Source organism: Glandiceps talaboti, chromosome 2 (assembly GCF_964340395.1).
Source record: "Glandiceps talaboti chromosome 2, keGlaTala1.1, whole genome shotgun sequence".
Lineage (NCBI taxonomy): Eukaryota > Metazoa > Hemichordata > Enteropneusta > Spengelidae > Glandiceps > Glandiceps talaboti.
In genome coordinates, this window is record NC_135550.1 from 26,524,437 (window position 1) to 26,543,248 (window position 18,812).

The following is an 18,812-nucleotide window of genomic DNA, read 5'->3' on the forward strand; positions in this document are numbered from 1 at the left end:
TTTCAATGGTACGGCAATTAATCGACCAATTTTAGCCAAAAATATCAGGAAGAGCGGAATTCCAACAATGGCATAAAATATACATGCCAACCGTCCCATTTGCGTTATTGTGGAAATGGTACCATATCCTATAATGACAACCAAAGCATGCATGAATCTTTAGGATTATTACCTAGGAACAGATACGTTTACTTTATATAATTTTTTTCATTTACTGATATTGAGAGGGATGTGTGAAAGCAGATCTTGGCTGCCCCGCCCGACAACTGTGTTGATTATGATAGACTATATGAATTAAAATGTACCTGTGTTTGATATGTTTAATGTACCGTCTATGATTTGACACTGTCGCGGCTACTATTATTTCAAGTGCAAAATTCAGCTTTCACAAATCCATATTCACTAAAAAAAAGGTTTACCATCTTCTTGGATCCCGCCTTTCCGTTAGCTGCATCGCGGTAATAATAGTAATCATGGAACTACCCGTGGTATTCCTAATTATTTAAAATGTATTGAAATGTGAATCAATATCATATCCGACATATTATCACGGTATGTATATGTTATGAAATATTACATGTCGCAAAACATTCGCTATCTTCAATATTTCGATTCTGTGATTGCCCATTAATTTTTATTTATTTATTTATTTATTTATTTATTTATTTATTTAATGGAAAACCATCGGGAGCACGTCCCATTTACAGGCTCCTAAAATGTAACCCAAAACATCACCATTTGGAATTCCTCAACTTGTAGGTTTGCTAATTTAAGAAAGTAATGATCAGTAATTACATGTACTTCACAGCTGATGTGTTAATGGTATAAGTACGCAAACGTCCCCAAAACCAAATGATTTGATGTACAGCTTTCAATTAAGACATGCAAACGTTGATCACTTCGAAGGCTAACTAAGGTTTTAAGGTGACATCACAAAAATACCTACCTATAGTACTCATTACGGTGATACAAAAGAAACAAGCTGAAAAAAAATTCCAGCGACGGAAGTAAACAGCTTTTTCATGATCACTCTTAACTTTGTCAAGTTTTTCTTCCATCTTTTCTATTTCATCTAATGCTAACGATGTCCACTCTTCTTGGGTGTGTTGACTCGCGTTGTTCCACAGGTGTTCTATAAGTTCCAATCGGATTTTAGTCGTCTTGTTGACTTCGACCATGTCATCGATCTCCATGGTAGCGTGCCAGTCACCTTCAATAAAATGGAACATAAGGCCTCTGCATACTATAAAGGCAAACACACCAACGAACAGAAGCAAAGTGTTCCTTAAATTTGACAGGTCTATACACTGGATTCTTTTTTTAAAAACTGTTTCTACATTGATTTTCTTGAACACCTCCATTATCCTCAATCATTGGTGTGCTAGTAGTATATAACTTAACCCAGTATTGATCACCCTTTTCCCATGACACATCAAAACATTGCAGACAGACCTAGACAAGTTGGCATATTTGTCAAGCATAATATATACACTTACATTATATAGAATTACAATAACGTTTCTGTACAACATTATGATGTTGAATAGTGCTACTGTCATTGAAATATGAGATAGCACCTCTGACATAACTGTACATAAACATGTCAACTATTGTCATTGAAATATGAGATAGCACCTCTGACATAACTGTACATAAACATGTCAACTATTGTCATTGAACTATGAGATAGCACCTCTGACATAACTGTACATAAACATGTCAACTATTGTCATTGAAATATGAGATAGCACCTCTGACATAACTGTACATAAACATGTCAACTATTGTCATTGAACTATGAGATAGCACCTCTGACATAACTGTACATAAACATGTCAACTATTGTCATTGAAATATGAGATAGCACCTCTGACATAACTGTACATAAACATGTCAACTATTGTAATCATATCGTGTAGTGAAACTTTGCATTTTAACAAAAAGAATATCCATCAACAACATGTATCAACACATTACACCGAGTGTCAGACGATCATATTCAAATATAATAAAAAATGACCTCCACCCCACCCCCTCCAAAGAAAATAGTGATGAAAATAGGCTACAGGAAATGGGTGAGTTCTAGGTTGAGAGAAAATCGGCCAGAGCCAAGTATTAGACTACGGGGAAATGCATCAGAGCTAAGTTTTCGGCTAACTCTTGTGTGTGATTATCAACTTTTACCATTTTATGTGAAATCTAAATCTAAAGTTCTAAAAATATCTGAAGACATTAGAAACAGTTCCCTCAGCATGCATTTGTCAAGGATTTTGTAGATCTCGATTGTAGTTCACCAAGATTTTAAAGAACAGAGCGTTCCACCTCATGCTACACATCTTCACCACGATTTTAGAGGACAGAGAGTTCCACCTCATGCTACACATCTTCACCAAGCCTTTAGAGAACAGAGAGTTCCACCTCATGCTACACATCTTCACCAAGCCTTTAGAGGACAGAGAGTTCCACCTCATGCTACACAGATGGTAACACAATTATATATTTCCAATACGAAATTTTGAGTTTGTTCATATACATCACCATCCCATAATAGATTTTACAAGTAATCTAAATCATACTTTATTTAATTATTTAATAAAAATCACACCATAAATGGTACAAGACAAACCAATCAGTTTTAGAACAATACAATATTTGACTAATATTCTCAATATTATTTATATTGAAATAAACTATTTTTAATGATTTATGTAAATGTTCTCATATTATTTTCATAGCTGCCATACTTACAATTCTAAAAAAGATGAAATCTAAGAAAAAATACTTTGTAGAAGTTGATAAATTTATAATAGAGTTGCATAAAATAGAATTAATTTCTCTTTCGTAAGTTTTTGAAGTCGTGTTCAAACATTGTGTAAATTCTACTGCATATTGCAATACAGGCCATTAAAACTTTTCAAATGATTTACCAGAGGCATTGCCAAATCAGTTTTAGCATAATTGTTGTCTACAAAGATTAAATTCACATTTTTTTCAAACAAAACAAAACAAAACACGACATTATCATCATTGAAAGTAGCTGATTTTCAGTAAATAACATACCCTGTTGAGTAACAACAAAAGGCTGAAAGCCTTTTTTTTTCAAAGTAGACATTTTCTGATTCCTGCCATGATGAAACAGTAGTCTGAAAAATAAACCTGCACTCCAGGGTCTAGGGCTAAAAAGAATTGATTGTTAGAATTGGGAATGTTCAGCTGACCCTGATTCTCATCACAGAAATAATGAACACTGGAAATCATTTAATTTGTGCTGATATAAATCATCCATAAAATTTGTAGAAGTCAACTACTTCTTGAAAATAACAAATACATATATCCACTCTAATGTCAGAATAGAAATCCAATGCCATTCCTTTATAACTTCAACCAAGTTTTCAATTCAAGTCTGTCCAACTCTCCAACTTATGCAATCCTTGCCAGCTGAGCACTCCTTGCACTCTTCCTCCATATTCTGACACAAAACAAAGTGTCTGTCTCTTTAATATTTGTGTTGGAAGTCTATTTTAATCAGGTATTTCATCTGTATTTGTGAGATGTCATATACAATGAATCTGGAGAGGAAATAGTTTAGGAAATATAGTGAATATGTAACTGGTTTCAAATCTTTAATATGTAAATTGTCCTTATCAATATGCAAGACATGTTCATCAAACATACAAAGTACATGTATGTTTGAATTATGGCTGCTATTATTGCTCAAAAAGACACAATGAGATTAACTGTTATTTTACATATGTACATGTATACATGCATGTACATGTATGTCTCCATGTTAACTATATTCATTTCAAACATACTTGCAGGAATTTTGGTAGGTTTTATTAAAAACTATGTAGCAGTAAAATATATGTAAATATTCCTCATTATTATGCAATAAATACCTAATAACAATGCAGCTGATTTGTTTCCCATTAGCATTGATCTCTATATATCAAGGTATTATGTATGTTTGCAGTCAGACAACCAACACTGTGTTACTTTGTGATTTGGACTGAAATATAACAAACCCATGTGATTATCATTACTTATGTGTGTAATCCCCAGGAAAACTTGGAGAATACACTGAACAACTCTCTTAGCTTTCATGACATGTTGTTTTTACTATTACATAGCACAAAACCTGTTCATAAACACATAAATTCCACAATGTATGAAGTTATATATTTTATATACATGTATCTGAATCTTGTATATGGTATAATGAAAAAAGAAAAAGTGTTTATGTGGGAGTGTTCCCAGACAAAACTGGTGAAATTGAACTTTTCATTTGTAGCTGAAGAGTTGATAACAGTCTTACAGAAAGTATAACAAATATGTTTAAAAGGATACTCATTGTAACTTCTACCCTTTCCAGTGTTCTTAGGTTTGCCATATGGAACAACATAACCATCCTTCTTAAGGCTTTGGCTTGGGTTAGGCTCCACTCGCCCTATTCCTGTACAAACCAATACAAATACACAAATTACTTTATAATAATGTAATTTATATATAATATCAATATTAGTATATGCATTGCTTTCTTGTTACCATGGCAATATCAACCACTGAGAGGCTAACAACCTTATGGATGTTGACTATTGCAATGGCATTCCAGAGAACATCTACGATGAGCTTGTTCTACAGCTCCAGAGAACATAACTAATGGATACAATGTAAATATTTCTATCACATCAAGTATAAGGAATATCTGTGTGAAAGGAAAGTACTACAACCTTATCAAGATATCACCTACCTCTGGTGCTGTCTTTACCAGCTGGTGGTTTCTCCATATACTCTGTATGAGGGATCTCATACATATCACCCAGGGCAACATCACACAACAACATTATTCCAATGTTGTTTGTGGAACTGGTTCGACAATACCACATACTTTTCGCCACCATGTCAGCAAAGTAGACACCTTTCCCATACAGGTAACCAGACTGTGAAAGAACAGAATTTGTAACGTCAATGAAAACTTCATTACAGCTATCATACAACTATTTGTTTATTTGTTGCTTTACATGTTTTGTTTATAGAATTCCCATCCTACCTTGATTAACTTACTCTAAAATAAAATTTGTAGGTTCATCAAGCCTTTCTTTGTTGTGTTCAATTTGAATACTTTCATTTCATCTAATTTTTCATCTCTGGTCTCTGAGACAACCTGTTACCATAATAAAAGTATGCAGAATTAAAAGAAAAGCTCACAAGACAGCCAAAGTATATTGCTCACCACTGGTGCCTCTGGTGGGGCTATACGTAAACCTTGTGATAAAATACCAGCAAAGTTAGACACACGGGATCCATGCCATAACAAGCGACGGTTGTGAAGACCTTTCTTGAATTTCTTTGCTTCTCCAGAACGATCCACTTCAAAAACCTAGAGACAAACATCAAAATCACCAGATTATATTTTGGTTATAAAACAAAATATTGATGAACTTGAGACAGTTGTACAGAAATTATATATAGGAAATTATAAAGAGCTTTTGGATATGCATTCCTTTGTAACTTTTGGTTTCTGTGGTTACTTCTGTCAGTACAAATACAAATAATCCGTTACTGAACTAGTAAACTGTACATACCTCAGGTCAAGTGAACACAAACCATTAATTGCCTTAATGAAAGAATCAAAACTGAAGTGAGTTTCAGGTGAATAGTACAAGTGAAAACAAACTTACATCCAACACTTTCAAGTCAAGACTTCCCTTAGCATCATTGGAGTTGGAGATAAACTGCTCCACCATTTGAAAGTCTTTGCCCTCTTTTACAACAGGCTATATTAGATAAAGGTATATATACCGGTACATACAAAATAGGTTGGAAAAACAAAATATTTGATGCCAATAGGGTAAATATTATATACACAGAGGTACATGCATACAAAATAAGTCAGAATCACAAAATAATTGAACTGTTTTCTGATTCAAAACACATACCATCATATGAATGCTGATATTTGTGAATTAAGGTTATGACATAAGATAGCAGCAAACAAGATGGACACTTGTAACTGTTTTTGTCAAGTATTTTCCATTTCATTTCATTGTTTACATAATACTGTACAATTATACATTTTTAATTCATTTCCAGAAAGAGTGAGTATAGAATTTAATGTTCTGAACATACTTTGCCATCACTGGCTTGGCTTTGCCATTCACTTTTTGTACATCCCACGTAACTTTTATGTTACTCACCTTAATTTTACACTGAAGTTTTTCATAGTTTGCATCAACAGGATCTTTTCCTTTCTCACTGCCTCCTTTTAATAAACTGTATGCCACCTCAATATCCAACAAGTTATCTAACATTTGGGTCTTGGACTACATATTGGTATAAACAGACATGTTGTTGATGTAAATGTTGTTTATTTATTTATTTATTTATTTGTTTGTTTGTTTAAGTTTTGTTATTGTTGTTGCTGTTGTCTATATTGTTGTGTGTTTGTGAGTATGTGTGTGTGGGGGGGGGGGGGGAGTGAGCTTATTTTAATAGTAGCATAATACTGTGATTTGTAGTAATCATGTCACCAATTCTACTGTAGGTTACAGAATCTCATTCCGTGACATGTTGTTAATTTGCTTGATGTGTAGGGTAGACATAAGTTTAGAGGTTTAACTTGTTAGTTCATTCACAGACAGACTATTAATGATTCCCTGTGATAGTTTTATAGTCAGTAATTTACCATAGTGATTACTCTTTCATTGAAATGTAATGTACCAATATTGTAGACCTTAATCAGATGCAGCTATTGTTTATCATTTTAATTATCATATTAAAATTATATTATTCAGTATTTTGACTTATCATTGACAACTTACCTTGATTAATTCCAGATCATCCAACATGGGTGGTTTCTTCAAGCCAAAATCATGTGGTATTAATGTGTAGAATCGATTAGAACAATCTAAGATAGCTGTTTTGATTTCTCCACCTTTTTCCAAAAGCTGTTGATTTACAAACAATTTCCACTCTGTTTACTGTTCATTCATTGGGTTACATTGAAGTAATGATTTATGTGAGGGAAGTTATTTGTATCCTATATGTGAAATTCAGATAGTCACAACCATAAACTTGACTATCTTCAGATTCTAGACTCCTCTGTAATTGTGTCCTTATTTCTGTCCAAAAGGCTGCGATTTGATAAGTTATAATTTTCAACATTCAGTGTCTGATTATTTCACAAAACCCATTTTTCAAGGAGCTACCCAGATAATATTTAATTTTTCTGGACTGAATTTTCAAAAACTGTTTGCAGGTGTTTTCACCTTTAAACTTTCTTGAGGCATATGAATTTTGATTGTATACATTTTGAGCTAACTGTAATTATTTCCAAAATGTGAATAAAATCTTGTAAATATGTAAGTAAGTGAATAAGTTTGTCATTATTCTAGATAAAATCTATCAATATTCTTACCTTCTGGGCCTCACTGAGAACAGAGTAGGCACTTTCAATTTGCCGTTTAGATAACTTACCAAGGGGCATCTTTTTAAGATCAATCTGCAAGAGATGGTCACACACAGAAATCAATAAAATCCTGTATTGAAAAGTTGTCTTGTTGATAACATTGTCATATTTTTATTTATTTATTTTCAATTCATCATTGCCCGTTCACTTTCCTATTTCTCCAGTTTAAACATAAATGCAAAGTGCTACAAACATTTCTGATTTTATCAAGTCTAGAAGAAGCATATATTTTTATTTGTTTTTCTCTTTGAATTTCAGGTTAGTCTGATAACATTGGGTTAGAATTATTGCGTACCTCAAATTCTACCATGGTTTTCTTCATGTTGTCGATATCAAAGATCATGACAATAAGATCCTGCACTGATGCTGGCAGTTTTGATCCGGTACCAGATTTCAGACTTTGGACTTCTTCCTGGTCATCCTATCATAAAACCAAGGAATTGGTCATCATCAGTTACATAGTTATATAAGTTTGCAAATTTAGAATTTGTTGACAAACATCTAGTCGATCCAAACCATCCAGTTACATGTATATGCCACCCGTGTACACACTGAGTAGAACCAACAACTAGTAGAAAGATGATTCTAATCAGTTTGTTAGAAATGAGTTTCACAAAAAGGCTTAATTGGTATATTTTTTCAACAGGCAAGAATTGAACAAAACAACACAAAGTGATACTAACAAGTGTTTTTACATTTGACATCACATTGCCCATATATAATACTAGCTAATGTAACTATAGTTCTGTTTATATTCATAAGTACTACTATTAGATAAAAACATTCATATCACACTTCAATATGATGTCACATTCCACTTTTTACATGATTCAATTCTACAAAATTAGCCACTAACATCATAATCCTCAATAAAGTGATAAATTTGGAATCACACATATCACAAATATTCATCAAAGAAGAAAGGAATTTGTGTCATAAATCTCAATATGTCCTGTCCAAAGTATTTGATATCAAATTAAATCAAAGACAAATTTACCTCACCATAATCGATTTCAAGTGGATAAAATTTATTTGCATGTTTCTTGAATTCTTTGGCACCAAAGTCATTGCCAGTTTTCTCTTTATAGACAAACTTGAACTGTTCCACAGCTTCATCCATATCTTTAAAAGTTGTCAGTTTGTTTCCACCTATGGTTGTACCTACACGACCCCATGCACGGAATAAGTATCTGTAAAATGGGCATAGTAAAAATTATGGGATATTAGAAGTGAGAGTATTTGGGTTACTTATAGATCATCAAAACAACAGCCTGAGATTACCTGTGAAACATAGTCAAGGAAAAATTTAAAAAATGCTGTAACAATTTTTCCAATATCGTACCTAGTTTTGCCAGTCCTATCTATTTTATTTGAAGGGTTGCATGTCATCAAAACCTCAACATTTTTATATTTGGTGTAATACATTAATGCTGGCAGTCTGTGAGGTAAATATACAATCCAGTTTTACCACAAAGTTCCTGCATTAGATGATGCCTCAGACGCAAAAGTTTCTTTTCTATTCAAGGCCCAGATACAATGCTGGATAAAATATTGGCGACCAAGTACAGTTGTCTGTCAGAGCTATTGGAAAAGTTGGTTCTGAACAATAGAATCATCTTATGGCTATACACTGATATAATACTACACTGAGAATGTGGATTGAATCTTGGGCCTTTAAAAGCTATTATTAGGTACTAGTATGTCTAGCTGTTACAAATGAGACTATTTGAAAATTTATCAGCCACTCCTTGTGCTCTTCCAAGTTTGACTATACAATAGCTCCCACAAATTAAATTATGTGAAGTATTAAACTTACATGTTAGAGGAAGATTTACTGTCACTTTCTAACAATTGTATTTTATAGAATGAGTTGGTGCCCTTCATAATATCAACCATTCCTAGAGTTGCATTGAATTTCAAATCACCTGCAGAGTACACATGGGTGCGGTCCTGAACACCTGGAAAGATAAAACAATATGGTTGCAGGTAAGTATGGCATTTTTGTATTTGTAGGTGAATTTTTCTATCTATCTATCTGTCTGTCTGTCTGTCTGTCTGTCTGTCTGTCTGTCTGTCTGTCTGTCTGTCTGTCTGTCTGTCTGTCTGTCTCTGTCTATGTCTGGCTGGCTGGCTGGCTGGTTGGTTGGTTGTCTGTCTGCTCATCTGTCTGTGTATGCCTGCCAATATGTCTCTTTGGCTGTATATATTTCAGGTGGTTTTGTCATCGCTTTTTCTGAAAATTGGGTTAACTGTTTTTAGTAATGCCTCTTTGATTTGAGTTCATTTCTTCAATAAAACTAAACTAAGAAGTCAACATAATTAACTTGACATCATATATTATTCTGTTGATTCAAAAGGAGGTCAAAATGTGTAAAATGTATCCATCCAAATTTAACTGGCATACTAACCTGAGTCTGGATCTACAGCAGCACCTCCCTTGACCTTCATTTTCAGTTTGTCCACACCTTTCTTGTATTTCAACTCATCAGCTGAAAGATTTAACAAATCAATATTCATTTTAAATAACTCCTCAATGTCACCTTCATTTGCTGAAATGTATTTCATGTCCTCAGACTACCTAATGTTGGTGTCACTAAAGTAGACAATTTAGAGAAAGAAATTACTGTTAGGAAATTTCTACCTTCAAATATGAAACATAGATCTTTGAGGAAACTGAAAGAACCACATACCATCTTGTTTGCTTTGTGCTGCATCTATCTGTGTGAATCCACCAAGACGGGAAGAAGGCTGAATGTATAAAAATAGTTGATATTCATTAACTGATTTATTCTCTCATTCTATTGTCTTCTATTGTATGATACATCAATATTAGACAAAGGCTGAAGATACTTGGGTTGTTATACTTGAATTCATATGCTACAACACAAGATTTCACTACTTGTGTCAATTGAAAAATCAGGCAAACTAGGGTAAGGCTTCATGATCATGATTTGACAGAGAAAGTACAAGAAGTTTATAAGTACTGGCCAAGAGACAGATCAGTAGAATTGAAAAAACAATGATAACATAAACTGTGTCAGAGAAAAAGGGATAATTTTCTATTTATAATCTGAATTTGTAAATTGCTTCATAATAATGAAAAATACTCTTAATTCATTGCTAAACACCACAGTTTGTGATATGCTGTGGGTGGTTATTGTGTCTCTCATCCCCTCCCCATGATGCAATGCTTTGGGGTGGTTATCATAATTACATCCCTCCCCATGATGCAATACTGTGGGTTAATTAATACTTACATCCCCTCCCCATGATGCAATGCGATGGGTGATTATCATACTTACATCCCCACCCCATGTTGCAATACTGTGTTTGTTTATCATCAATGCTGCTCCTCCTTTCTTGACATTTTCCAGGAAATCTTCAGACACAATATGAACATCAGCTGCCTTGGCATCCTTCATCTTCTTGGCCATCTTTTTGACTTCAGCTATTGAATCGTTCAGATGAAAATCTTTGTTAGGCAAAATGTCTCTGTTTTCAAAATATGAGATAATCTGTTGTGTTTGACCAGTTAATTTCTATCCTGCAGGAGCCGAATTTATAAGTGAATACTTCTACATGGGAATTCTCAAAGTTATTGTACAAGTTTACCACCACATTGGCCATTGATTCAGAAGTACTATAGTTATTAACATGTAGTAAATAAGATGGTGGATCAAAGCACATCAAGCAATTGGAGGATGAACAATTGCAGTATTTTGTGATAGTTTGGGGACCCAGGTAAAACAGGGGAAAATCACTGACATGTAAAATTTACGTACATTCTACTATAAATTTGGTGAGGGAATCTCAGTAAAATATGTGGGGAACTCGGGTATCTATTTACACATTCAGTTTGGCAATTTCCATACTTTCAAAACATAGAAAGATAAATCATTTTAATACAGTTTCACCTTCACTGACTTCAAAAAACCTTAACTACAAAACTGTAGCCTCGAACTATTGGAGTATTGTAACAAGGAGTTTGTCAACCTTTTACCCATGAGGCAATTATAGCATTTGACTCCCTAGGTCTAGATAAATAGTTTTTTTCAGATATTTACCATTGGCATCACTTAGAAAATTCATCTGCATGACATATACATTATTCACTTTGTGAAAATGAAGTACAACAGCTCTTACATGACACATAATTCACAAGTACCAAGAAATGTACCAGGATAGAAACATACCCTGATTACTGATACAGCATGCCACATTAGAATCCACTTTAGTTACCACGGTACCACCTAAAGTTTCAACCTCCTTAGTCATATCTTTGTTAGTCTTTGTCAGTTTACCAATCAATGCAACTTTTACATCCTGTAGTGGTTTATCAGGAGGTGGTCCAGCACTACAGTAAGACACAATATCATTGGTGAATTAACAAACTTGGTGATTGAATTGGATATTCAGGAAAATGAGCTTTAAAATCTTGTAGCTATTGAATCGTATATAGTTCCCTTGGTCATAACCTAAACTATGTCAATTGATATGTTTCATTTAATAGGGGTTTCTTACACTGGTTTGCAGATTGGTCATTGATTTGGAAGTTTTGCATATTTAGATTTCAGTCTAAACTTAAAAATGACTTTTAAAAACACACACACAATGACTATGGACAACTTATCATGACTTACACTGCTGCAGATGTGGATGGTGTAGGTGGGGCTTCTGAAAATACACGAACACCCTTGTTAAAAGGTTTAAACTTGAACTCTCTCCTGTAAAATGAACCAAACAAGACTATTATTGTCCATATTATTGAGAAAACATTTCATAAACTTAAAGAACAGCTATAGTATTGCTTCATTTTGTGCAGCATATGTCTGGCCCCACAAAAACAAAAGAATGTACAGTTCGGCCACAGGGGGCACTGTGCAGAAGCAGGCCCGAATCTTAATGAGGACAGCTCAACATAATGAAAATTGTCCCTTTCCCCCAGATTCAATGAAGAAGTCAGTGGAATTCGTCGCAATTTCAAATTATACATTCTGCTAATTTTGTTTTGACATTGTAACTTCTTTCACACATAAATGTATCTAAAGCTTCTCATAATACATTTATATGTTTGGTGCCCATGACAACATTTTTAACCCCTCGTTGTCCCTAATTTAGGGAACCCTTATAATTATGGCAATACTTTTGAACTTTCTACAAATGCGTGTTACCATAGTAATGGTGGATTAGGGACAATCTCTTGTCATACTTGAGAATGGTAATGGATATGCAATATAATAATGATTTTATGATGTCAAAACAATTTCTTTCTTAAGAATATTTGCAATCTTATGCACCAATAGTTTCCATCGCTAATTCTCGCAGACTTAAACTTCTTTCCTTATTCAACTTACAGACATTTGATATCCTTAAAGTCTTCAGAGATGGTCCATGGTTTCTTCTTAGGGTCCTTACTGGAATACAAACATTTGGTCCAACTGGTCAGATTCCCAGTACAGTGGTATGAGTCACTCCGTACCGCTAACTGACCACCTTTACATTCAGGACAACGTTCCAATGCACCAAATGCCATACCATCAGCCACGGCCTCTAATAACTACATAGAATTTTAAAATGAGTTACAACCAGTGCAAGAAATGTGTTGTGTGATATCATCTGACATGTCATGTCAAAGCCATACTCAACAAATTAGGTGAGATTTCAACAAGCATACACAATGAGCATACATCTATGTATACAGATTAGTTCTAATCCACTAATATAAACAATTCACATTGTTATAGGTGAAATGTTTATGACTCCTTTTCAATAAAATAGTTGAGTTACAAGTGAAAAGTAAAAGTCAGTTAAAATCAGGGTGTATCTTAATTCTACTGGTAATAAGTTTTGTTTTATATATGTACTCACAGCACTTTCTCCCTTAAGAGGAACTTGGTTATTTTCTTCAAGTAGGTCCTTCAGGCCTTTATTGGAAACATATCTAGATAACTGGTCTCGTATTTTCCAAAGAAACTGACTTTGTTCCTAGAAAAGTAGAAGATACAATAACATTACAGTCATCAACTTATTTCTCTGATCTTGACAAGGTAGTTGTACACTGTGTCGTGAATGTCTAAAATTCTTTGGGCACCATTTTGTTTATATCATTAGGTGAAATTTATTACAGTATGTACAAGTTTACAAAATTATTTTTTAAAAAGATTTTATGCAAATCAGTCTAAAACTATATGATTGAATCAAAGGTCAAATCAGAAGTAATGTCATGGCTTTTCTTTCCCAATTATGAAAAGAGTGACTCGGACTACATGACAAAGAATTTTATTTTCTAATTCCTGGTAGTCAGTAATTTCCTAACAAATGGCTTGGAAATTTGTATAACCATTAGATATTGACTTCAGTTTTATAGCAGTTTTTTGGTAGTTTTTAGCAGTTTTAGCAGTTCTTAGCAGTTTTGTAAACATGTTGTACAATTAAAATATCAGAATTGAAATATATGATGATTCAGCAAAATTCATTAGCAAGATGTAACTATATACACTCTGGTAATTCTAATGGTAATACATAATCATGACTGAATTAGCGTTTCACGAACTTTGCCTACATGAACTAAACTTTTATAAACAATTATAACTCACTATTGATCACTTACTCTCATTGCTGTATCTTCTTTACTTTCCTTCTTGGCTTTCTTTGCCGCTGTACCACCTTGACTTTCTGGTTTTCGTTTTCTGCAATAAAATAAACAAAGATTTGTATGGCTGGTTGTAAAAATGGCTGGTTGTAAAAATGGCTGGTTGTATACAAGCATACACAACTGTCAGAAAGATTTCATTTCTATCAAAGCTTTTCAAATTTCACATAAAACAGTTACAACACTCTTCATCATAAATTTCATGAAAAGTTACTGCTTTTGACAAACTTAGTATTCCACTTGAATTTTTGTACTTGCTTTTCATAAATCCAGATGAAAAAATCTTACTTTGGTTCTTCCTTTACAACCAATTTCTTCTTCAGTAACTCTTGGTCTGGTTTTTTCAACTTAAGGAAACCTGAAATTTTGGTAACTTGATAATCATTCTGCCAACCCCTCTCAAACATTCTTACAGGGTCACAGAAGCAGTCAACATGATGCCAGGTTTGGTACACTGAAGGTTCGTTATCATCATCATTATCATTATCGTCATTTTTTACCAAAAATGCAATACGCATTTCAGCCTATCAAAAAACAGTAGGAAACTTTGAAGCAAAATGACAGAATTCTGAATACAAAGAATACACATTAGCTCTGTATGGATGCTATGTTTTGACCAGTATAACTTTGAGTGATAATTTGGGATTATATCACACTACAACCGTTAAACTAAAACTGCCTCTTATCATGGTACAACACAAAGAGGAGGGAGCTCACTAATAAAGTGTTCTTCAATATAAAATGCTTTGAAGTTGAAAATAAAAAGTAACTATTAAATTTTAGGCAATAAAATAAATTTAAGGTCCAGGTATCATTAAAAAAATTTTTTTTGCTAAACATTATAAGGTTATTGATGTTAGTGGTTGAATATCATTTGAACATGAAAACACTTCAAACATATGTATATGTTGCAAAATAATTCCTTGCAACATCATAAAAGTTCTCTAATCAAGATGACATCTCAATGATCAATGAATTCCATTCTACAAATTTAATTATCTAACCTTTGCAATTTTCTTGAAACAAATTTGACATGTACTTCTGTTTGATTTGGCATATTCTACAGAATAATCATTCGGTGTTGTCTTCTTGACAACAACTTTATCAGCCAGAGTTTCCCCAGCAACATCTCCCTCAACTTTCTTCTTAATTTTCTGTTGGTCATCCCACCTCAAACCATCAAAACCAGCTGAAACATTGTAATGCACTGTCAATATACACTGTGTTCTCACACTTTCTGCTATCATCTTCATAGTCTCGGTTACCCAGACTCTCACTGCTGGGGGCTCTGCCTACAAGACCTCCCCAAATGAGAGTCTGGGGAAACAAGATTTCAACTTGCCCATGCAGGAAGTAGCCCCTGGAGCAGTGCATCATGGGGGAGTACTTCACATCTAACATTGCAGGCTGAACAATTCGGGTACCTTCGCTACAGATTATCACTTCTCAAGTGAATGATATATATTATTTACAACAAACAGGCCTTGTAAGCCCATTTTTTATGCTTGGAAGAAATGTACTGTGTGACTTACATCACAGGGTAGTTGGAACGTGGTTTACCAAGACTCTCGTTTGGGGAGGTCTCGTAGACAGAGCCCCCAGCACCGAGAGTCTGGGTAACTGAGACTATCATCTTCATGAAACTATAGATATGTCAATTTATAAATGAATCATTATCACTATCTACACATCACACTGTTGTATAACATGTCACATACAACAGGAATTGAGATTTGACTTGCAGGGATCCTGAATTAGTCAATGGCTTTGAAAAGTTATACAGTCATAATGGACTTTGATTACAAGTATTTGCCAAAAAATTAAAGTAATAATTTTCTAGCTAAATGTTTTTAGCTGTATGACCAGTCACAGAAAAAACAACCTGTAAATTTGCCTGGTATCTGGGTGAAGTCTTTCAAGTTTGTCTAGCCAATTTCAATATTCTATTCTACATACATATTAATCATGTTTTTTTTATATTTATTTTGTAATTGGGATACCATATTGTTAAACTTACCAATTTCTGTTGGAATGGTAACCGTGGCAACCCTCCAAAAACATGGATAATGATACCAATTTGGTACTTTACCATCAAAAAATGGTGACTGAAATATAACATAGAATGTTACCAGTATCAACAATTTGAACAAAAATAGTGGGTGTTGGGGGGTGGGGGTGGTGGTGGTGGTAAAGAATGAGGAAGTAAGAATACTTGTGAAAATTTGACAAAACAAAATCTCTTCAATGAGGGGGGGGGGGGGGTAGCAGATGACCAATGAGCCTGAGATTACATTGGGAGACTTTAGATGCAGGATATATAGTTGGAGAGTTGTAATAGTGATCTGACAGTATGACTGACTCCAATTACAGTGGTATTTATAAACTATTTCATCAAATCAGTCATCCCAGATTTGCCTTGATGGCATGTAAACCCCCACCCCACCCCACACAAACACAACACAGACACATACAGACAGACACACACACACACACACACACACACAGACAGACACACAGACACACACACACACACACACACACACCCATCATCAGAAAACAATTGAGCACCAGTCCAGTTTATAAACAGTACCACATGAATGTGACCTTATTTGACCTTTGACCTGAAAATAACTTCCTTTAGATATTTAATACCAGGAGAGAGAATGTTACCGTTTTACTTTGTTTAATGATGTATTTGTTTTTCTCTTAAATAAGCGTGTTTTATTTTTAACAGAGCCAGTAAGAGATCAAATGCTACGCACTAGAATCAGAAAATTTTCAATTTTTGTCTATTATCGGGCAAAACTGAAGGTAAATTTATGTGTACTAGTTTTTTCTTATCCTACATCGATCTTTTGACGTTGTCATGTAAATCGTTCATATTGCATGCAATACTTGTAAAGGTATGCTATGCCACTTTTTTCTTATTAAATTTCAGAATACTAAAATGCTGGCATGCTAACGAACAAATATTTATCATAACCATGGCAACACTTAACTTACTTTTCCTATTAAATATTTACAAAGACGTCACAAAAACCCTACAAGTAGTACAACTGTCAGGGTATATTAAGGGCACGGGACTGTGTGGGCGTGTCTATATTGGAAGCATTTGTTAGCTTTACTATACTGGTTTGTGGAGCTTGCATTTATAAGGAATTCGGATAACCCTAGCTCCCGGTCTAATTTTATTTTTCTAATAGTACATCGGGGAACTAACCTGAACCATTACAGCCAACCTTAGAGAACCCTTTCCAATGGTTTGGCGACATTTCTTGCACGAAGAACGATCACTCTTTGCATACTCGGCCTTGAATGGAAAGGTTGACATGTCCGCGATATTATACTAGTTAGTGCATACACACACACACTACTGTCACTGTGTAACCGCTTGAAGACCGTCACGACGAGCGACTAGCAGTGTGTACACAACTCGTCGGCTTTTATCTAGGACACTTTGCGCACGGCACGCTAATAAGCCAGCGAATGAATCATACACACGAACAAGATGAAACTTGTCGCACCAAAACAATAATACTATGTATGACATGCCGAAACAAAACCAATCCATGTATCAAAACAAACTTTAAAGGGAGAAAATAAATCATAACGACTGATAATCCGGCCCACGTAGTTTGAAGACGGATGAAGACAGAGCTAGGATACAAAATGACACACAGCTGGAATACATCATGTATGGATTTCAATTTTATTAAAAAACTAAAGGGTAACTTTTGTTGGTAAATTTGCAATAATAGTAAATGTATGGCTGTTCTTAAAAATGGAATAAACATTTAAATGAGCGATTTTGGAGCTTCACAGCCTACCTTTGAACAATGCGTGTATTTAAATGAAAGTTCAATGTTTCATCTTTAGTACTGATTTTGGCTTTGGAGAGAGGCTGTGAGGCCGAACTCAGGGCGTTGATAAAATTAATATGTAAAGTCTATGTCCCAGTCATACTCTATACAGCATATCATACAGTATACAGTTTATCCTTTTACCACAAGTCTTGCAGATCCTAAGTTTTGATAGTTCCATGTTTCACCTTTAATATTGTCTCAGACCACTATATCTTTGTAGTTGTCTCAGGTATTGTACAGTACAAGCTCATAGAAAGCAAGTCTATTAGGCGATAGCTACTAGCACAATTTGTGTAACAGTTCGATCGAGCACAAATGTGTGTGTGTGTGTGTATATATATATATATATATATATATATATATATATATATATATATATATATATATATATATATATATATTAGTAGATATATATATACATATATAACTCGGTGAGTATCAATCTGCTAAGACAGTGCTCTATACGGCAGTGGCAGAGCGTAATAGTTTTGGTAGTACTGGAACTCTTTCTTGGTTGTAACTCGGAGTTTCACGCATTGTGCGATCATCAGACAACTCTGATGATCGCACAATGAGTTGTCTGATGATCTATATATATGTGTGTGTGTGTGTGTGTGTGTGTGTGTGTGTGTGTGTAGCACGTAAATTATTAGTACTATCAGAGGAGGTCGAGAAGAAGTAACACGTTTAAAATTTCATTCTTTAGATGATCAGTTTATTTTTTAAAACAAATTTTAACTTCATACGACAAACTTTCACTTAGAAAATGTCAGTCTGTTAAATATTTGTTTTCTGTAGCTAAAAGTTCTTGGGCAAGATTTGAACAACA

General features: G+C 34.2%; 1 protein-coding gene across 2 annotated transcripts; it reads right to left on the reverse strand.

Annotated features, from left to right (window-relative positions):
• Positions 1-1,179: 1,179 nt before the first annotated feature.
• Positions 1,180-17,518, reverse strand: LOC144448447 (poly [ADP-ribose] polymerase 1-like). Of its 2 annotated transcripts, XR_013482100.1 has the most exons (24): positions 17,341-17,518; positions 16,138-16,225; positions 15,125-15,309; positions 14,409-14,644; positions 14,079-14,157; positions 13,337-13,453; positions 12,823-13,025; positions 12,109-12,192; positions 11,662-11,822; positions 10,771-10,916; positions 10,159-10,216; positions 9,877-9,957; positions 9,285-9,426; positions 8,466-8,658; positions 7,764-7,889; positions 7,418-7,501; positions 6,822-6,947; positions 6,198-6,323; positions 5,682-5,777; positions 5,234-5,380; positions 4,751-4,940; positions 4,348-4,453; positions 3,061-3,569; positions 1,180-1,210 (listed from the first exon to the last, which is right to left on the reverse strand). XR_013482100.1 is itself a non-coding variant. In XM_078138701.1 (23 exons), the coding sequence occupies exons 1-23, from the start codon at positions 17,449-17,451 to the stop codon at positions 3,497-3,499; spliced, it is 2,958 nt and encodes a 985-aa protein (XP_077994827.1). In that variant the 5' UTR covers positions 17,452-17,518; the 3' UTR covers positions 2,716-3,496. The 2 variants fall into 2 exon arrangements, 1 of the variants encoding a protein (XP_077994827.1); XM_078138701.1 differs by lacking the exon at positions 1,180-1,210 and having other exon boundaries at positions 2,716-3,569.
• Positions 17,519-18,812: the final 1,294 nt, after the last annotated feature.